The sequence below is a fragment of the Vidua chalybeata genome, chromosome 3 (assembly GCF_026979565.1).
Source record: "Vidua chalybeata isolate OUT-0048 chromosome 3, bVidCha1 merged haplotype, whole genome shotgun sequence".
NCBI classification, from domain to species: Eukaryota; Metazoa; Chordata; class Aves; order Passeriformes; family Viduidae; genus Vidua; species Vidua chalybeata.
The window spans coordinates 59,272,565-59,295,727 of NC_071532.1; the positions used below are offsets into that span (position 1 = coordinate 59,272,565).

The 23,163-nt window shown below is 37.9% G+C and overlaps 1 protein-coding gene across 1 annotated transcript in view; it reads right to left on the minus strand.

Annotated features, from left to right (window-relative positions):
• Positions 1-1,069: 1,069 nt before the first annotated feature.
• The window catches only part of TMEM200A (transmembrane protein 200A), a 51,347-nt gene continuing 29,253 nt past the window's right edge, over positions 1,070-23,163 (minus strand). Inside the window, exon 2 of the mRNA XM_053939736.1 lies at positions 1,070-4,214. Coding sequence (XP_053795711.1) covers positions 2,723-4,198 — 1,476 coding nt within the window. The 5' untranslated portion in view covers positions 4,199-4,214 and the 3' untranslated portion in view covers positions 1,070-2,722. The remainder of the gene's footprint in view (positions 4,215-23,163) is intronic.

Here is a 23,163-nt window from a genome sequence, read left to right on the forward strand (position 1 = left end):
ACCTGGAGTGTTGGGTCCAGTTCTGGTCTCCTCAGAACAAGACATACATGCACATACTGGAGCCAGTTGTGGGAAGGACCACAAAGATGATGAAGGGACCTATGAGGAATGGCTGAACCAGCTGGGACTGTTCAGCCTAGAGAGGGCTAGGAGGATCTTGTGTAAATACCTAAAGGAGGTACAAAAGAGAAGGAGCCGGGCTCTGGAAAGAGTCAGGACAAGGGACAATGGGCACAAAGTGAAACACAGGAGGGTGCCTATGACCATTAGATAACCTCTTTGACTGTGAGGGTGACCAAGCACTGGCACAGGTCACAAAGTGAGGTTGTGAGGTCACTCTCCTTGGGGTATGCAAAATACATCTTGACACAGCTCTGGGCAAACAGCTCATGGTGAGACAGCCCTGCTTAAGCAGGAACAGGGGTGGACAAGATGACCTCCACAGGTCGCTTTTAACCTCAACAGTCCTGTGATTATCTGAATGAAATACTTCATTTTATGTTAATACAGGAACATTTTTGTAGTAGGTCTGTCAGCCATGAAGTCTCTTTATATGGTTCTATTTTGATAGCTTTACCTTGGTAAATTTTTCCCAAGTGAGTACATTTTTCAGTACCTACTATCTGTGCTAAAATTAAAAGCTCAACCCCTGCTATACTTACAAAGGAACTACCATTCCCACACGTGATAGTATGTGAAAAGTCTTTTAAGCTGGGATTTAATGTAGCTATTAAAGAAATAAAAAGCTTACATCACTCAAATCTTTAATAGTGTTTTCCATTTTTAAAATAATATTTACTGCCAAACTAAAAAGAGCATGATGTACTTTTTACACAGATTTTTTTGTAGCAAAACCACTTTGACTACATTTCACATTTCATCAGTAAAAAAAGCATTCAGCCTTTCCATGTGTAGACATGTCACTGAAATAAATTACTCATGAAGAAATATCTTGCGGCAGGCTAGTAATTTAGGCACAATGTTGTGTACAGTGTCATGATACCCAATTATACTTTGGTATGTAAGATTAGAGATCATAGAGGAAAAAATAAGTCTTACAACAGACATGTGTAGAGAGACATTTTATTGCAAAAAATAGCAAATGTCTTAAGAACACAAACCAGTGAGTTATTAAAAGCTTCATAGCAAAATATTTAGCCAACTCTGTTACAATATATAGGCTTGAGGTTCTAACAGTTAACACTATGCCTCAATTCACCGAGCAAGTAATGCTCCTGATACATAAACACTGCACAGCTGAAATACAGAGCTGAGTATTTAAAAAAAAAAAGAGAAGGTATTTTATCCTTGATCTTTCATAATCTAAGTAATTGAGAAATTACAACATTTTAACAAGCTTGATTATTTTTGGGAAAAGCCATTAAAAATAATTCCTGAGTATTTAGGGTAAGTGAATATATCAAATCCAACCAAATAAGACCAACACCCTGTTTGGGTGAGCCTTGCAGCTTTGAAGGGACATTCTCCAGTGCGGCTGTAATGGCAGGATCGTAGCCTGAACAGCAATGAAATACATGAAAACGTTCTGATATGCACATTCCAATTCTCCTTTTCAGCCTACAACTGTTAACTGTGAAGCTTGCTTGCTGAGAAAAACATTGTTTTAAACTGTCCTTTTGCAAAATCTTGTAGTGCAAATTGACACAGCCAAGCCTTTGGTAAACCATCACACCAATAATTATGTGAAATATATAAATAAAAATTTAGGCAAGGGGTTTTCATACTATGTTAGTATACATATTTAATTGTATGCTTTGTATCAGTATTTTGAACACAGAGATCTAGTTATTTAGCATCTTGTTATTGTAATGAGCAGCAATATATTTCCATTCTCCATTACTGTCTTCACATGCAAGTTACAATATCATCTTATTATACACCATGTTTCTAAAATCCTGTTGGCATTCATCATCTTTCTAAGATTTTAACTGAATCTTTGTATTTTGATTTTAAAACTGCTGCCAATCAAAGTGGTTTAGAGACTTAGTCCCAGAAAAAAATTCAGATTTCTTACTTTATATATGCTTTTCCAGAAATACAGGATTAAATTACAATGGATGTAGAAAGATTACTGTACAAAGCATGGTTAATAATTCACAACACTGGTGTTCAGCTCGATCAATTACAGTGAATTCACAAAAATGGTTTTATTATATCCACTCTTTTCTATCCGTCCACCCCAGTATGTAAACAAGTTTCTCACTATGACAATGGCAAGACTGTAGTTACTGAGATGTACTGCATGTGAAAGACAACACCTAGGAATAAAGCTCTGGATTTCACAATTCCAGTACGTGCTCCTGGTCACTTCCCATTCTAGACCACAAGACCACTGTCAGTCTCTCGCAGTCTTTAAATCAAGAGAACTTACAGGCAAATTGAGCTTTTTTTCCTAATGCAGTCCCCTGGAGTCAAATTGGTGAAAAGTAACATGCGTATATAGAACAAAAAAAGATAGTGACTTGGGAATAATTGGAATCAGTCGCAACAAAATGATCCAAGCAATGACAATGTACAGTATTGCAGCCGAATGTTACTAAGACAAGAAAGTCTTGGTATTACAGTGATGAAGATCTCTGTTCGCACAAGCCAATTTTAATGGGCTATTAAGCATTTGGTTAAGAACAGGCTTGTACAGTCCCACTGAAAAATGCTTTTTTAAAAAATACCATATGATATCTTCTAAATTGCAATTTAAATATTAAAATCTTGTTTCAGAAGTTCCTCGCTTCAGGTTGTTACTCAAAAACTCATCATGTTCAAAACTCAAATTATTATGAGACCTTGATATCATAAGAAGCTTTTCCTTATTAGTAAAGTCTTTCTTGACTGCTGCTTGTGGCACAAGTAACCTATCCATTGGGTCCTCCTTGTTTTCTAGTTTCATATAGCCTTTACTGTTGCTCCGGTCCAGCCTGGGCCAGCTGGGGTGTTTCCTTTGTTCAGCTTGGACAGTGAGCGTAGATGGACCCCTGTCCAAGTCCAGGGACTTAGAATGTGAAGACAGAAGATGCAAAGATGTGTTGGAACCAAACTGCTTCCTGGCAGCTCCAGGAGATAAAAGCTTTCCTGTGCTTGGTCCAAGAGTCATAGAAGATTTGAAGGGATCAGATGGAGTGTCCACAAAGGAATTGTGTCGTGGCAGCATGGAAGCTGCCGGTCTGTAGGATTCATTGGTATCAGTTAATGGAATGGCCAGAGAATCCATTGACAGATTTCTAGACTGACTCCTGGTGATCTCTGAGTCCTCAGTTATGTTGTCTATACTGGGTTCATCGATAACACAGTTATTCAGTTTAATTACTGGCAATGTGAAAGCACTAATGGAAGAAGATACAATGGATTTTGTTTCACACTTTATAGAGTTAGTGTTTTTGTCATCAGAAGCCTTGCTGGAGTGAGGGTAAAGTCCAAAGATTGAACCAGGCTGCTCAGACAGCAGAGGTGGCAGGAGGCTACTAGTGGTCCTATCTTCATTTAGGGTAATCTCATCTTCTTCAGCAGAACTATCCATTCTAAGATTACTCTTGAAGCCAGCGAAAGGCGCAACTGTGTTTGCAGCCAGCCGTGATGCACAGGAGCTCCCGCTGTGCTGGAGTTCTGCTTCCCCCAACAAGCCAGTGAAGGCACCACTCAGCTGTTTTTGTTCCCTGATCCTCAGGGTGTGGATGTCTATTACAGTGGAGTATATGTCTCTCATGTGTATTATTTTTGTTTCCTTGTCACGGTTTTCATGCAGAATGGCATTTGCACAAATAAAAATGAAGATTCCAATGCCCATAGTGAAAGGGCCCAGCATTTTCATCTTATCCGAGTGCACGTGCTGTTCAAAGAAGCGGAGTAAAAGGCTTCCTTGGCTTCTTGGGGTCCGGGTTTCATTTACAGATAGATTATCTTTGGATCCTAACACCTGCTCCTTCTGGGGCCAGTATCCAAGGATGGCCATTGCAATTCCAAAGAATGCGATAAGCACTCCCAAAACAAGAAAGAATCCCGATGGAGAATAGAGACGGATTTTGCCCCTGACAATTACCACATCTGTCCTGGGCCGGCGTCTAACGGGTTTCTTCTCCTCAGGAACTGGTACTCCAGCAAGATTTACATGTTGCTGAGATCTGGCAGAGTCTTGCCTTTTTAAGGCAGCCAGTCCTGTTATGACTCCTCCGGTTGCTATCATAGTTCTATATTGTGCCCTGGGAAAAAAAGAAGCAGAAATGTTGAGGCAAGCAAATGTTGTCTCTACAAAAATAAATAGCTTTTTGTTAATATGCAAATATTTCTTGATAATTAAAACACTCCTGACTATAAAAAAGCTACTACTATAGCTCCAGTTGTGACATAGTCGCAGTCTCAAGATTCACATGGTATCCTAAAAAAAAGATTTTCCAGAAGTCCTTTTTCACTGTAAATATAGATAATAAAGCTTCCATCAGTGATACAGACAGTAAAGCTGGTGCTCTTAGTGATATATCTGGAACAAAGATAAAATATCCAGAAGTCTTACCAGGTAATTTATCTCTGGACTGGTCTGCAGCAAAATCAATAATATATTATTACCCTGTTGATAATTTTAGCACTTTAGCTACTAGTTCTTTTTAAAACTTCTGAGACACAATGACTGTGACTACAGTCCATTCTACATTTCCCCTTCAAGAGATCTTTCCTGATAGATTTCAGCATATATTCGTACATATTTATTACAGCATTTGAATAAGCTTTTATCAAGTCTATTCAGATTTCCTGAATCTCAGCTAAAGAATCATTTTTGCCTTTCTTAATAATGCTGATCCTCACATATCTCGATATTTTCCCCCCTTTGTTTATTCCTTTTGGACTACAGGTCAAAAACCTCCGTTAAGTTTTATCAGACAATAAATTTTCATAAATTTCAAATTAATAATTTCAAATTTTCTTAGTTTTATGAGGAAATTTTATTTCATTTTAGATTTATCTTGGTACCTGGTTGCCTGTTACATGAGAAACATTAACCAGCATGGGTTTAAAAGAGAAAGTCATATTTGATCGTTTTTTTTATGAGCAAACTTAACAAATGGAACAGAACAGTTCAGGATCATTCTATTTTACAAGGTGTTTTTGACTCAAAAATCATTTCGTTGCTTAATTTACTAGTATTAGAATTAATGAGAGCTGACATTATAGAGTAAAATTAAGACACTATAAGTTAGGTATGAAAAGATTATGTCCTCTTTGGTAGTGTTATTATGCTTAGAGATAAAGAAAGGCTGACAGCCTGTTGCAAAGGAAAAGGCTCTGTGTCAAAGCCGGGGGCGGTTTAAGAAGCAAAACCAAAGTAGGACTGAATGAACAGTGGTGCTGAAAAGCAGAGGTAAAGCAAATTGGTAACTGCTTATCATTTACAGGCAGTAATTTTCATCAGGTCTCTCAAACTTGTCATTTTGTTTTAAATTTTAGCAGTGCACCTCTGGGAAAAAAAAATATAGATCTCTTATGTTAGGAGAAACAGACAGACTGTGTTATTATATGACACTATCACAGATTTCCAGCACTGCAAGTAGGTGTCACATAAGCACATCTACAAACAGCAATCAGCCCAACCCACCATATATGAACTGGATTAGGAAATTAATAAGGCATTTGAAATAGGTGGCCAAGTGGAAGGAAATTGGAAACAGCAATTCAGATGATAGACAGAGAGACTAACAACCTGAACTCCCTCCTTGCACCCTCACTATTAAAGGACATATTTTCTCTTCCTGGAAAATCTTTCCTTTACAAAGGAAAGACTTGAAAAGGTCTAGGCTGAAAAGTATACTGCATTTTCTGAATTTTTACAAGAGAAATCATAACATTATTACAAAAATCTCAAAAATTTCACCTGTACTCTCAGGTTTCATAATCTCTCTGTGAATTTTCACACTTTGTAATTAATTTCCTTTTTGATGCTACCTGGACAATTTCCATACTTCAAATTAATGTCTTAATGCAAATTAATGTCTTGAATGCTTAATAAAATATTTTTTTAAGACAAAAAATTTTAAATACCCCAAAGAAAGTTATTTGACATTGACAGTCTTTCAAACTTTCTCATGTTCTTACATGTTGATAGGTTTCAGCCAAAACAAAAGTCCATTATTCTGTAAAACAATGTTTTGAATGTCTGGGCAGAAATAAACAGGACTTAGTCATTACAAAAGATGCTGTATTTGGTCATGACTCAATTAAATATAATTATTTTTCTCTATTAAATAAATTAAGATAGTTACAGTACATCTTTACTGAAATCTAGTTTGTTCCATTAATCTTTTACAATTGCCAGACCTTTGTTGTGAACAAGGAGTTTCCACATTCATGTGGTATTTTACAGGCACACACGAACCCACTCTGCTCCTTCTCAGGGCTGCCAAGGAAGTGCCCAGGTACAGCAGTTTAGTGCTAAATTCACAGTGTGCCTGTTGGCAGGATTTGTTATTTTGTGTACTGTTCTGTGCTTATCACAGCTACCTGAACTGCACCAAAGGGTGAACAGAAAAAGCTTACATCTATTTGCTAAATATTTTAAACATACCTCTAGCAAGACCTCCCCTCTAACTCCAAAAATCAGAGCAAATAAAAACATGCTTAAAAATTACATCTTGGGGTATCTTTCTGTAGAAAGTTCTTATTTGCAAATTTTGCAGAAACTGGTAAACCATATCGCAAATTCATTATTGCCTATTACTTGAAGGACAGAAATGGAAATTTCTGAAAGTGAGAAAGCAAGTAAGATCTCTCAAGGCACACAGCTGGGTTCCAGACCATTCTATGATTCTGTGATTTCAGGGAAACATATTCCTCTGTTCCTTTTAACTGCATCAGAAATTGGGCTCAGGGGAGAAAAAATCTGGCTGCTGAAAGATACAAGCTTATTTTGTACATAGGAAAAGTCTCTTTCCTATTTCTTGAGTTCACATCAATATTATTGTACTTTCTTTTGCACGAAAAATCACAATTAGGTTTGTAAATAATAATTGGTAATAATCCAATTTTCATCTCTTCCGCATCTAATAAAATCAATATTGTTAAAATACATATTGGTATGAGATGGTTTCACTTCATGCTGACAGCTTTACCAAACCAAGTACAATGAAGTGCATACTAATACAAAAAACATATTTTAGAAAATACTGTATTTATAATAGACCTTGTAGATACATATTATTTATTCTGCAAATCTGTTAAGTTTTGTCACATACCAGGCATAATATGAGTGCTGCTCATTAAATGCTGCTTAAAATATAAATAGATTGGTGGAGTTCCACCTTTCCATCCTTGAAGGAGTCCCACCAGGAATCAGAGGACTCCCATGCCTCCCACTGTCAGGCAACAGGAGGACAGCTGGTGGATGAAGAGGAGTAGAAAGGGGTCCCTATTTGGGGAGGTAATAAAAATTCCTCCAGACCCCCATAACCTACCCAGGTGCCACTTCAGAACAGGTATGAGGCCCTGGATCTAGAGGGTCAGCCAGAGGACACAAGAAAATGATCTGCCCAGGGAGCCTCCCAATTCCACTTTGTCTGTCAGGCGGATCACCACCTCTGACATTAAGAAGAAAAGAAGGGCAGTCTTAGTGGGTGACTCCCTTCTGAGAGGGACAGAGGGCCCCATATGTCACCTGGACCCATCCCTCAGGGAGGTCTGCTGCCTCCCTGGGGCCCAGGTACAGGATATTGCTGAGAGACTCCCTGGGCTGATTCAGCCCTCTGATTATTACCCAGTGCTGATACTCCAGGCTGGCAGTGATGAGATTGAAAAGAGGAGTGTCAGGACAATTGAAAGGGACTTTAGGGTACTGCATCAAGTGGTTGACAGGGCAGGAGCACAGGTAGTGTTCTGTTCAGTCCCTTTGGTGGCTGCAGAGCACAGAGCAACTGGAAGGAATGGATTTCACAGCACATTCTAGTACCTCCAACTAACTTCTCATTCCACTGCTATTTATTTGTCTCTTTGACCTAAGAGGCCACCACCTTAATACCCATCTTTCCTGACTAATGACCTGTACTGCTGCCAAGTAACTTTTTTTTCAGAGATGGCCTAACTATTAAAAACCTAATTAATCTCTCTATAACTATTATCAACTCTCAACTTGCAGTAAGCTTTAAAGCTTGAGGCTTCTACTTTAAATGCCTGAAAACTAATGCCTTATCTAATTTGTTCAACTATTTTGGTAGTATGTAAGTTCATACTTCTACCTACAACTTAGTCTTTTGAAAAAGTGCAAAATAATTTGAATTATACAGAGATCTTTCACTTAATTTTAAGTTCTTCCCAGTAAAGGCAGGAAGCAAACTTTTTTTTCCTCATTTATTCTTTGAAAAATGACTGACAATTATGTGAAATGATCAGAACTCTACATATTATTTCCCTCTAGTTTAACTTGATGTAAAGCTTTCTGAGAAGTTCAATTCTTGTGTATCAGCAAAAAAATTAAACATTACTGCAGTAATAAGTAGCGTGTGAAATCAGAATCTGATTTCTATTACTGTAACATTTCCTATCTGACTATTTCAGCTTATTAGGAAATTTATTTTCCAACAGTATTTGATTTGTTATCATTTAAGTTACTAAATTTTGAATTTTAACAAGAACACAAATTTTAATATCAGGGAAGGTTCATTTCACATTTGATAAACCTAAGTCCCAGAAATTAAGGAGCTGACAGACTGTTTACTCATAAAATGTTTCTCATAATCAAGAATGCAAATGACAAAATCATAAGAGAAGACACTGAGTAAACAAATTAATATTAAACTGTATTTAACACATCTATACTTTCTCTTTGATGAACAATGTATGTATCAATATGCTATCTCTGCATAGAAGTTGTCATCTGGTACAATCTGTTCTATTTCAAGGGTAAAAATATCCAATTTTATAGGCCCAAAGGGATTAATCATTCCGGTAGAGACAATACAGCAACAGCCAAACAGAGAGTAGCTCCACAAGAAGCAGAGAAAACCATCTCAAATTACAATTTTATTTAGCAGCAGTTTTTTATTTAGCAGAGTTTAACAAGCAGCCCCCTCCAACAGCCCAGCACACCAACAGGACCACCTTAAAATGATTCTCCCTTCTCCTATCATAGCATTCATCAAAAAATGACCTGGCTGAACAGATTAAAAAACAAAGCAAGCAAACAAAAACCATCTTTTGCATTCATAATTATTGGGTATTTTAAGTGCACTTTAATTGATAATAGGTGAGAAGAAAGCATGTGGAATATGGCACTAAAAATCTTCGTAAATTCAGCTGGTATTTCAAAGTCATGCTAGCAAAAGCCAAGGATGTGACATTTAAAACATTAAAGCTTTGAAATCTCCAGGTGAATCCAACCCATTTGGGTTCAAATTCCCTTTAATGGTGTCTCTTTTAGGCTGTAAAGGGATACGCTTAGGGACTAATCACGCCCTTTAAACCTCCTGGCTGCCAATCAGCTTGTGAAAACAGGCCAAATTGTGCAAGCGGATTCACAGCACAAAAAAAGGAAAGGGAAGCTGCCCACAGGTCAGGCAAGGCAAGAGCACCAGGATGTCCAAGTGGCAGCAGTAAGCACAAAGTCCACTGCAGACATTAAAAGAGAAGGTTCCCTAGATGTTGATAGACCATGCAGCTGTATCCAACAGTCTGTATTTGCTTTACAATAGTACCATGTTAAACAGTCAAATCTTTGCAGTCATAACTGAAAAATGAAAGCTTGCTATTAAGGACACATCTGGTGGGAAATCTGAAGTCTGACAGTGATCCAGTTATTTTCAAAATCTAGATCTGGCAATGGTTTTCAAATCTGCACTGTACTGGCTGAACCAAGACCACAGGGGCCCAGCAGTTACCTCTGCAGAAACTGTGAAAGACAACTAGGCATGTCACATCAGAACTTCTGCATTGTCCTACCATACAAATTTGAAGAGCTCAAACAAACTAAGAAGGGAAAATGAATTTTTAAAAAACAAGTCCAGGCTTTAATGAAAGTTACAAGATCTCATTTTTATACATAATTTTATAATAATACCATGTCATTTTGAAGCACACACAAAGGGTACCTTTGCATTGTACAAAGGGTCACAGTTCCTTTCCATCAAAGTGAATTGGATGCAAATTTCAGTTGTGGCAGGTATTTGAAGAAGACACGTTGAATCCATAGTGGATATATCAAATACCTATTTGCACTCAAATTCATTCTGTTTCATTAGTAAACCTGGACCATGGCACTCTCAATGATCATTATGACAGTCCACTGCCTTGTACTAAAGCACAGCAAGGCAAGTACAAGAATGCCTGGGAGTAACCTAACTTCCTAACCTAGCTTTCCTCAAGCTCTTATACTATCTGCATAACAACTCAGTGGAGAAGTTATAAAATTACACCAAATCACAGCAATTACAATAAGAAAGCCTTGACCCTCCACTGTTATTTGGAGGGGGGGGAGAGAATGAAACCCATACCAAACCACCAAACTAGTCTAACAAAGTTATACATGATTACCATTAAGTAATTCTCTCAACTGGACAGGGACCAGACCTTTCTTACAGAGATACAATTGATGAATACCCAAGTCATCACAACGATTTTGTTTCTGTTGGCAATAATACAACCCTCTATGTCCTTTAGAAATCTTTTTCTCTGCTTCAGGGAGAAAAGGTTCCTTCCTTTATCCAGTTTGCACCTCTTGTGTGTGTCATTGTCTCATGTCCTAAGACCATCTGCTTGATTCTGGCTTCTGGCTTCACCCCTCTGTAGGTACTGGGGGTTTGTCCTCCCAGAGCCTCCTCTTCCTCAAGGCTGAATCCCTGAAGAAGGGTTCAGCTTCTCAGCTCAGTATGTTCTCAGAAGATGGCTTCAGGTCCTGGCCTCCCTGGAGCACCATGCTGAACTTGCTGCAATCTGCAAACATCTTTCTTCACACTTTATTAATGTGAAGCTCCTTTTTTTGAAACCACCTGGGCTTTTATCTGGTTCTAAACAAACGTGAAATAATAATAAAGTAATAACTAGGGAATTTGAACTAAAAATTGCAAACTTAGAAATACTGATAAATATAATTGCAGGGTAAGGGAGGTGCCTGTTACTCAGATTTGGAGAGTGCTGGGACTCCATACTTTAAATCACAGCAAAAAAAAAACCCTTTTGAATTACTTCATCACTTACCATATTTGCCATATACATTAATTATTCCAGCTATTATGCCAAGGTCAAATGTAAGGTGAGCATCCAGCAATACTGCATAAAGATGAATGCCTGAGCTGCTTATCCTCTTTGCTATTATTTCTCCTTCAGCTTGATCCTTTCAGTGGGTCATATATTGTAATTCTGTGCAAAATCAGCAACATTCAATATTGGCAGCGTTACACAGAGCTCGTTAGCTACTCACAAAAGCACAGAACACACATCAAAGAGGGAAAGAAGGAACCTGAGTTTCTATATTTTGTTTTCAAGACGCTGCTCTATGACTTGGCCTAGATTTGGACTGCCAGCTTTTGCCTGGCCCAGTTGAACTTACTTTTAAATTTCCATCCACAACTATGTCTACTGGCACACTGCAGTAGAGCAGGTGTGAGTCTGGAGAAGTCGTGGATTTTACTAATGTAAAACTCACGAAACACAAGGTTGCTGCCAGGTCTCCTATGTCTAGAACAGCTTCCCAGTCATTATAGAGTGAACAAAGCATGTTCTCAGGTCACGAAACACCTGTCTCACACAGCATAAACCCACCTGTCTCACCATGTGTGATGTCCTGAATTCCCAGCTGTCTGTCTCTATTTGTACCATTTTAGTTAAAGTCCTAGAAAATGAACTAAAGAAACACAAGATCTCAGGCACTGCATGTACTTATTTGGGGAATGCTTACATAACCTCTGTATCCACTGTATTAAATTATCAGTAAATTCAGAACTGTAACGTGTTTTTGAAAATGTGCACCTGTAACTTCTTTACTTATGCATAAAAATTTCCACTTCCTATGCACACATACATCACATCTTGTTCCAAAATCTATTACAGACCAACAGCAAAAAGCAAGAAGCTAAAAAAAGACTGGGGAAACAAAAATGGCAAGTAGCTTTATACTATTTGAAGAAAAATTGTTTAAAATGCAATTGATTAATAAAGTTTTTAAATTTTCTTCCTAAAGTAAAAAAAAAAAAATCCTCAGAATATACACTAGAAAAATAAAAACTGGATAACAAGGTTTTACTGTTGCTTTTATTTTCTTTCATTATCCAGTTTGTCAAGAGTTTTTCTACTAAAAAACAGCTAGGATTTTTTTAGCCTGAACTGAGCAAGGTGACAACTGCCCTTAATGACTGAAGTGACAAAATCTGTTTCCAAGCTATTTTAGCACTTTAGTTTGTGTAAACCCATTTTCTAGTGAAAATCAAAGGGAAGCAGATATTGGCTATTTAGCCAAATATTCATAATCATTTTAGATACTTTCATCCATTCAAATTATTAGCATTCATATTCAGATAGAAATACTGGCTTATATATGTCTACAGGTGAGAGAAGTAGACTTTATTTTAAACTTTTTATGCCATGCAATCTGTCACTTTCAGTATCAACAGAAAGTAAAGCATTTTATTGAAAATAATCACTTTATAAGCACAAACTAATTTAAAATGTGTAAAAGAAGCAGGCGGATATTTATGCATTCATTTTAATTTGGGGATTTTTTAGTTTTTATCTTTTAGACATCACCAAGAAGAAAAGGGAGCTTCTTTTAGAAGGAAGTGAAAATTCTGAGGTAATACTATAGCCTATCAACCCTACAACTGAAATCCAAAATGCATAGAACTAATCTAAATTGTGAAGCAATTGCAGAAATTGCAGAAAAATGCAGCTTAGAGACCAGTTATCAACCCCAAGTCATGAAATACATTTGATAAAGGTCTCTAGATGTTTCTGAAAGACTGAATGTGTAAAAGCAGAGTAAAGGATTTGTTCTCTCTCGTCTACTGCAAAGGAAAAGCATGACTGAACACTCCAGGGTTCAGCACTCCAGATAAGCTCAGATAAGTTTCCTAATACAAAAAAACATGAAACAAGACTGGAAATGTTAGGAAATAACCTTACTTTTCAAGCCCTATAATTGCTGCTTCTTCAATTAATACACACAAAATTTTGAATAAGACAGTGACTGACCCTTGGTGTGGAGGTAAAAGCATAGCAACGCTGGGGTGCTCTAGTACCATTACACACTCACATATCATCCAGCTTAACTAGCAATATGTAACTTGATTTAGTCAGAGGCAAAATCTCCAGCCTGGACACACACCTAATGTAGAAAGCAAGCAGCTCTCAAGACCAAACACCATACCAATGTCCTTATCTGCACTACATGCTCAGTTAGTCAAGTTAATTTGCAGATTCTAACAACTGTAATTTCCCACTGCATACAAGTCTAATGACTGTAAGATCAAATAGCACCAGGAACAAAATGGAGCAGGTATTTAACAGAAGGCTCAAGTAAAACCCCTATTAGATATGAAATCAAATCTATTTGCTCCACAACTAAGATGCCTGAGCAACACTTTCGCCTTGACCTAGAAAATACTTCCTGTTCTATAAAACATGCAAACTCAAAGAAGCAGGAGTTAGCACACTGTGTTTGCTGTCAAAAGACCTTGCACCAATTTTTTACATATAAATAATGCAAGAGTCTAACTCTGAGGAGTACTTAGTTATCTATACCGTGTAATTGTATCAGAAGATCTCAGTGCATGAGAGAGGTACAAAAATTACATTAAGTGCTCAACAGAACTGAAGGACCTAGGACAAAAAAGTAACTGTGAAAGCCACAGACCTAGTCCTGCTACTTGTCCATTAAGCCTGGCAATGTAATTTTAAATTAGTGGCCAAGATACTTGTCTGGGAATTGAGGTGTCCCGAGTGCCAGGCCCCTCCACCAGTGGGAAACTTCTTTCCATGTAGTAAAGTCCATGCAAGGGGTCTTTAGAAGGAGAACTGGAATTTGGGGTCCCTGAGCACCCAGCCACAAGGTGTGAGCATTTATATGGCCAAGAGAAACATTTGCCATGGCACAACTGTGGTCCTAAGCTATCATTACCCTCACCTTGTCTGTCATTTCCTTCTGAAATTTCTTCTGAAAACACAGGTCAGCATTAGGCTGTTTCTTACACTGAAGGCCTTCATGCAAGTTAATCTACTCTGCCAGGTAGCAACACAAATCAGCCCCTCCAAAGGTCTCTGTTGTTATAGCTAGCAAGGTCACAGTACCTGAGCTGTCACATTTAAAGACAGTTCCAGCATCTTAACACTAATTTTTGGTGATTCAGAGGTACAGGTGGACTCTCAATTACAATATCATTATATTCGTTCACAGGGGTAGAAAAATCAAGTGTATGAGCTTTAGGTTATCCTAAGTTAGCAAATCAATTAGGCTATCATTATATCACAGCTATTATTAGGACACTAACAATGGAGCAAAAATTTTCTTGGGTCTCAAGAATCCCACAAAAATAAGCAAACTGGTTAGTATGATGCTATTTCCAGTATGTCAACAATAGTTTCAAATGCTAGATAAAAAAAGGGCTAGTCAAGCACTATTTCACAGAGAATGGAAAACACAGGTCAAAAATACTTCTGGTATACCACATAGTCAAACTTTTTTGTCCATTTATGGATGATACAGAAATAAACTATTAGTAAACTAACAGTAAACCTCAATTATGTCTTCAACTGCAGACTAGAATGATCCTGCCAGACATCCACATGGGGGCATCAGTAGAACCTGTAAGCATCCACACTGCTACTCAGCCTATTGATGGGTAAACACAAGTTATAAAGTACACACAAGAGCAGCAGTTTCAAGACGCAGATTACTATTTTACATGTGTAAAACAACAGAAATGTCAATGTGAAGCCACTTCTGTTGTGCAAATTATCCATCACAAACAATTTCTTCCATAATTGTAACCAGCTCCATTATCACTTGCATTATAATAACCACTCTCTTTGTAGTACCCAAAACTAAGGGTACTATGAACAGAAGGAACCCACTGGGAGCAAAGTAACCTACCAGCAGTGAGATACTAAAAGAAAGACATGCTGAAACACTGTGGGCCAAATTTTGGGAATTGAATCTTAAGCTTTGGTAGCAGAATTCACCTACACAGGATACATGGCTTGCAAAATAATTCCCTTTTTTCTTTTATCATCAAAAATCTGTGAACATTATTGGGGGTTAAAGCCAAACAATTCCTTGGTAGTACATGGAGAAAGGTCACCTAAACAGAACAGAATAACTGCTACCTCCTCACTTCTACTTGCTTCCAGAATGTTCAAGTGTTGTTCACACATGGGACTTCACATACAGCACATAACTTGTGACCCTTAAAAGGTCTGTCTCTCTCACCTCAGACAGCTACACTCCATACTGCTGCCCTACATTTTAAACATACACAGCTCATCCATGGGACTGAGTCCTCTGAAATATGGCTGAATTGCTCTTACTTCATTTTACCTCTATGAATCAACATATGCCTGTCCTGCTATTTTGCAGAAAAACACCTCCCTTCAGTGGTTCCAGTTAGACTGAGTTCCTAATAGAGAGCTTGTGGAACAGTAAGCTGCCAGGCCTTAGAAAAATTAGAATATTTCTAGCACATGAGGACTGATCAACAGTAATGCTAGCTAAGGCATGGAGCCCTAGTTAAGGATGTATTAATGGATGCACTTCTGATAACATGCTGGCTTATCTGGTGTGTTGTGCATTTTCAGTGCCCTCCATTTGTAATGCCTATATATCTGTGTTTTAACATATTTGACCTACCCTGTAATTGCCCATGTAATTTAAAACATTATCTCAGTTGACTCGTGATCATGACAGATGTCAACACTGACTGATGCTAGCTAGCATTTTAATTTAGGAGGAGATAAAAACTATTATTAGCATGTATTATAGGTTGCAATTTCTTCACAAAGACTTGTAGTCATTTTTTTGCTCCTTGAGGTCCTCATTTACTTTATTGTTACGTCACCTCATGCCATTAATGTTTTACTTACTTTGCTTTAGCCTGGATATAGTCATTGTTAATTAAAGATATAAATATCAGTTTACATTAATGAATGTTCTCCTGACAAAGCCAGTATAATGTACAGAATCAAGCACTTAAAAATTAGGCACATTTAAACTAAAGTGAATGCATAACCATGATTGTTTGAGGCACCTTGTTAAAAACTGTTGATCTGTGATACAAATATAGACAGCATAAAGAGATGATTCCAACAAGAAGTTAAAAGTCCAAAAGACAGAAAATATAGTTACTGTGAAATTTAAATTTCTGGCTTTAGAATCTTCTCAGATAATCACAGAGCATTTGTAGCTATCAGTCAGTCTGGTATGTCTAAATATTTAGCCAAATTTCTGAACACATTGCTGAGGAGAAAAGAAAGCAAGGGTCAGTAAAACTTAGTAGACTACTAAGTAGACAACAGATACAGCATGGGTTACTCTTCTTTCTTTTAGGAATCTACTGCAAAACTGCCAACTCTGTGTAAAAAAAACAGGATGAAGAAATTGGGAGATGGAGATTAAGTTGAAAGTATAGCTACAGGAAGCTGTCAGCAGCTCACCATAAAGTTTTCAGTTCAGAGTGTAGGGGAAAGAGTGAAACACAGTGACACATTACTTTTTTAGTAAAAGGCTAGCAACACATTGCCAAATTACTTCAAATAGATTTATTTAGGCAGTTAAAGCAACAAGTAAAAGCATCACTAAAATTATCTATGCATTTTTGAAGGCATTCACTAAAATTCACAGAAAATATACAGAACACTTTTTAACAAATCTTTATTTATGATTCCTCTTTTCTCACAATTGTGCTCAAAGGTCATAATTCAACACATGTTACTCCTAGAGGAAATACAGCAGCAGTGCTGTATGGAGTAAGAGGCAGCTTAAAATATAGCAGATATTATGGAACAGTCAGGACTGTCCAGATTAGTCCAACCAGAGCATGCCTGAAGTGCAACCAGTCTCCAGTTTGATGAGATGTTGTCATAATGTGCCGATTCTGAACACAAGTACTAAGCTCTTTCACTTCCTTATGAAAACCTCAAGGGCTTTGGTTCTGTAGAAAAGGCACTTCCTAGAAAACCATGGGTAAAGTAAATGGGTTAGACAGCTAGATTAGTGTGCATATGTATATATTTATACAAGAGTTCAAGTTCATTATGTGACTAAAATGTGACTAGAGTAATTACTACTTTAACGGTAATGAAAGAAGTGCAGTAACAGTACAGTAAGCCAGATGCCTGATAAAGTAAAAGGACAACTGGCTTTTTTTTTTCTAAAACTGTGCCCAAGAATTAGCAGAGCAAATATCAAAAGAAAAAAGTTCTGTACAACTGAGCTCATGAACTGAGCTTGACATTTGAAATAGTGGCTGATAGAGCTGCAAACATTGAGGACCACACAAAGTGAATAAAGAGGTAGAGGAGCATGCAGAAAGATGAACCAGATCATGCAACTATGCACAAACAGCCTGGAATGTCAGAGACAGAATGTAATTTAACCAAGGCAAATGCCAAAAAAATTAAAATAACAAATGCAAACATGCTAGAAAGCAAGGAAAAAAATCCAACCAACAAAGATACCTATGCAAGCAATAAAAAAACATGACAGATGATAATAAAATCAAAAGGGAAAGTAAAGAAAGCATCTGGTTATGAGAACTGTTTGATTTGTAGGAAATATGTAAGGTCTGTGGGAGTTAACTAGTCAGATACACTTGCAGCTTCTGGCAGATTTGGCAGCTGATCACATCCTCCAGGTTCAGCTGGAGGACAAGATTTTACAGAACAAGATTCTCCTTTTCCTTTCACATCACATCACTATTCTTTCTCTATAGAAAGGATCTACCATCACCTGCCCAGAGGCCAAAATAATCACTTCACTGGTGCTTTATTTAGACTTCTCATTTAGACTTCTCATATACTCTTTCATTTTCCTTATCCTAGGGCATCAGTAAGACACCAGCAAGAAGCAAGAAGGCTTGCTGCAGTCCTCTCAGAAGTCATGGACTGCTCTATGCTTGTTCAGTATAGCCAACTAGCACAGCCATCATCAAACAGAGTGGGTCATAAGCACCCCAGCCTCAGACACTTACACCACCAAGTTGCCCTGAAACACATGCATGTGGCTTCTCAGGCTGCCTTGACATCCCAGGGTGTGGTTGGAAGAGAGGCACATCCCAACAGAGAGCATTCCAGGTTCCTGCAAACTCTGATGCTTCTGCCTTTCAAATAACTGTGAATTGGAGAAAAGGTTCAACACAAGCATTTGGCAATCCTTCACAGCTGAGCTGATGAGTGGGTGAAAGAATGGGTTAGAACAGAGGGCACTCAGCATTTCTGCTGTAGCTACTGAAAGCTAAATTCAGAAGCTGCCTACTACATAACTTGAAATATAATTTCTGGACTGTCAGACATCAGGATAGACCATTTGGTATTTTTCTTGTTAATATTGGCTAATGTCTATTTGTTGTAATGTTTTATTCAGTAGTTTTGAAGGATCCTGCTGCAAACTGCAACCGTGAACAAATACCCTGAGCACTTAAGATTGGCTAAAAGTTGTGTCTAGATTTTTCACGTGGACAGTCCACCTCCATATAGTTCCAAAGTCACATTTTCCAAGCTACGGAAAGATGCTTGTATAGTAGACCTCTATTACATGCTTACTGATAACATGTGGCAGTCTTGTGTCATTCAAACAGAAAGAGCCTTCCCCATTCTAGGAACAGTCAGTGACAATATTGACCCTGATAGTTTCCCAAGGGCTCTAATTACATGCCTTTGCCATAACAGGAGCACAACATTCAGCTCATCACTGTCAGACATGCTGAAAGGAGGGAGACAATACTAGGAACTGCTTTATTTAAGCTGACTTAAATATCCAAACACAAACCCAACTGCTGTGTACTCTTCCTAACTTTTCAGTTTATAATCGACATGTAGATCCAGAAATTTAGACTGGAAAATCCCCATCTGAGCAGCAAAATAATGTACCCATTTTACAGGAAGTTTGTGTGTGCACATTATATGGAGCCAGGATCTTAGAAGACAAACCCAGATGCGTCCGCCTGCTTTGGGACTAGTGAGACAGATCTCTAAATTAGCCTGGAAGAAATTATTGCTTCTCCAGTTCATAGGTCTTCCCAAAGAAGACTGCCTTGCATGAAGAACCTTTCTTGATAAAATATTCTGACTTATATTGAAATCATTATAGAAATGTGAGTAAAGAGCATTTTTGTTATCATCAAAGATTGACAGAACAGTTTAGGCTGAAGTGACCTTCAAGATCTAGTTCCACCACTCTAGTGTCCAACCACTCTGCTGTGGACAGGGACAATTGCCAGTAGATTAGGGTGCTCAAAGCCTCATCCAACCCAGCTTTGAACACTTCCAGGGATGGTGACTCTACAACTTCTTTGAACAACCAGTTCCAGAGCCTCACCATCCTCATAGTAAACAATTTCTTCCTTATATCTAATCTAAACCCATCCTCTTTCAGTTTAAAGCGGTTTCCCCTTGCTCTATCACTACATGCCCTTGTAAAAAGTCCTTCTCCTGCTCTCCTGTAGGCTCTGTTTAGGCACTGAAGGTGCTATAAGGTCTCCCCAGAGCCTTCTATTCCATCAGCCTGCATTTACTGGAGAGGTGCTCCAACCCTCTGACCATCTTTGCAGCCTCCTCTGGACTCATTCCAACTAGTCATTAATCATTAACAAATGTTATGGCATCATCATCATCATCCCCTGATGCCATAAATACTCCATGTGATCCTGCTCGCAGAGGATCAATATCTGTAAGAAGATTCTAATTTTCTTTTCATCTGAGGTATGATATAGGTCATGCAACTCCTAAAGCAGGACCATGGTGTCACATAAACTGCTTTAAGAGTTGCTGGGACATCCATGTCACTCTAAAAGCCACAAGTCCTGCAATCTCTGAGAGTTGGCCAGAAATTCAGGTACCAATGTCCCATCCAGCTTGAAAATGTGCAATCCATACATGATGCAACAATTCATGCATGCTACAGCACCACACTCCTTCTATATTCTATTCTATTCTATTCTATTCTATTCTATTCTATTCTATTCTATTCTATTCTATTCTATTCTGTTCTATTCTATTCTATTCCATTCCATTCCATTCCATTCCATTCCATTCCACTGTTGTTACATTCACAAATAAGCATAGTGACACCTGTTCTCAGTAAGTGTCAAACAGCTCTAATTGCATCACACCACCATGTAACACTTGTTCTGAAAAAACAGTACTGAAGAACATTGGTGAAGTGCAGTATAGCCCACAGAATATTTGTATGAAACCTTCAATTTTCCAGCACTTCCTGATTATCTTTTGATTTGAGCTGTGTGACCCAGCTGAGCATTAACATTGATTTTTGTGATTTAATTACAGACACTCTGGCTTGGAGAGCTGTGACAAGCTGAAATTCAAATGAATAGGGCTTGCCCTGGCCTCCTCCTAATACATGCTGTGCTGATTAATCCATTCCTGTTCTGATTTTCTGCAGTGCAGGATATGTTTATCCATTCCCATTCCTTCACAATGAGTGTTGTTCACAATTTGCATCCCTGATTTACCACTGATTAACCATATGCCCCACATCAGCTTCGTGTACTTCACTGAAACTGTTATCACAGAAACCTGTTGCTGTAAAAAGAACAGGGGCAGTAAGAACAAGGCAAAGGGAGGGCAGAAAGGAACTCGACCTGTGTTTTGAAGAAGGATTTACAGATTTAGATTTGTGTAGGTTGCAAAAGGAATATATTCTTCACAACATCTTTATTCTTATCCTTTTCTCTTGACAGCACATGTGGTTGCATTACAGCTCAACTGTTAAGAACCTTTATTTCATGGATAAAGTAAGTAGATTAAATCCATTCAGTGCCAACTCTACTGGCTTGTGGAAGCAGTAAGAAAGAGATGCTATTCTGAGCTAAAAAGTACTGACTCATGCTTCTTACTGTAAAATCATAACCAGATCCCACCATACCAAAACCTACTCTTAGTCAATATCACAACAAAGTCATGTTCAGGAATATAGCTATAAAAACGACATCATCATCAGATTATCACCAGTAGAATTTAACCACTTCTTAAAGTAGAATATCTATTTCCTCTTTATGGAGCAATTAATGCATAAAAAAGCTGAGGGCAAAATTTTGAAAAGCGATTCAGAACCTTTTTCAGAAATTACCCAGGAATCTTCATTCAAAATGGAAACTGATTTCCCAAATTACTTATGAGAGTAGGCCCTTAGGGTCTGAACCTACAATTACAAAAAAGTTCCTCTTTAAGCATCTGATCATTAGATCTTCCCAGATTCTATTGGTTACCTGGGCCATGGCTCCTTTTCTCTAACCCTACAACACAGTCTTCAAATTCCTATTTACTAATCACCAAGAAATTAAATTGTAACTGTTTCCCTAGGGCAGCTGTTCCTTCCTCATTTCTGCCTTATTCTCCCCATATGTTAGCCTTATAAAGACTTGGATTTTAGATTTTCAGACAAGCTTTTAACTGATGAATTCCCACCTTTGCTGTTGTAGATCAATAGGGCTTTACTGCCTAATAGTTTTTGTCAATGCAAAAAGAAGAAAAAAAAGATCAAACAAGAATAAAGAGGTTATACTGTTCACTTCCCTAATGTGTTTATAGGAATCACCTTGTCATTATTTTGGGACAAAATCTTTGCATTTTTCACTCTTTATTTCAGCAGTCCAGTCTGCTTGGGGTCTTGTACATAAAAAGCAGATTTAAATATGTTACATGATACATAAATTCAGTAGTTCCTCCTTTAAATTACAGTAGGCTTTATATATCAAGAATGTGTGTTTGTGTGTAAAAAAAAACCAAGCCTATTAATACATAAGGTGTTAGCAAAATTACTATCAAAGATTTACCAGTCTTTTGCTGAAAGGATCAAATGATAAAGTATTTCAATTTGGCTCTTTGAAAAAATGCTTCCTTGTAGTTCACAGCCCACCTGTGAACTTCTGAAGAAGTTTCCTGTAGAAAATTACAGTGGAGGGGGAAAAATAATAATTTATCATAAATGTACATAGAAAGCAGTATTTATTACAATGTATTGCTATCATATACAGGCAGCAGCAACAGTTTATTCAAAAGCTCTTTCTTGTCAGCAGTGTATGTAATTTGTGGACTTAGCATCAAATGATCATCAAATGATTACACAAGTGCTACATTACTGAATATAACCATGCATTCAAGACTGATTTGCTTATACAGACAGAAAATAAACATATTAATAGTGTAAACAAATTATGTAAGATTTTTTTTCCTAAACAGTCTGCCTTACTGAAACACTGAGGCTTGTCTCTTGACACAGTCCTCTTCATAGGAATCACTTCACATATTACATTTAATATTCAACTGCTCAGAAAGCATTTTGTTCTTTCTCTATAAAAAAGAAACCTATGCTTTGTATCATGTCAACATTCAGAATAACTTCTACAAATAGAGAATCATAGCACATCCTGATTTAGAATAGACCCAAGAATCATTGACAAGAATCACTGAATCCAACTCCTGGCCCTGCACAGGATTCCCCAAGAGTCGCACCATGTGCCTGAGAGCATTGTCCAAACACTCCTTGAACTCTGTCAGGCTGGTGCTGTGACCACTTCCCTGGGGAGCCTGTTCCAGTGCCCAGCCACCCTCTGGGTGAAGAATCTTTTCCTAATACCCAACCTAAACCTCATCTGGCACAACTTCAGGTCATTCCCTCAGGTCCTGTCACTGGTCATGAGAGTGAAGAGATTGGTGCCTGCCCCTCTGCCTCCCCTCATATAGGGATTTTGAAGCCTACAATGAGGCCTCCTCTTCTCCAGGCTGAACAAAGTGATGTCAGCCACTCCTCATATGGCTTCCCCAATTGAGTGAAAATGTTTCTTCGATTACTTTAAAAATATTTTCTCTTTAATGCTGTTCTTAAAGCAAATCTAAAATCTAGGGATTAATCCCTTTCTTACGAAATTCTACTTACTGCCATTCTAAATCCTGTTTCTCAGAGCCTTCTACTCCCAGCTGCTGTCAAACAGCATAAATGGAGTCCTGAAGAGC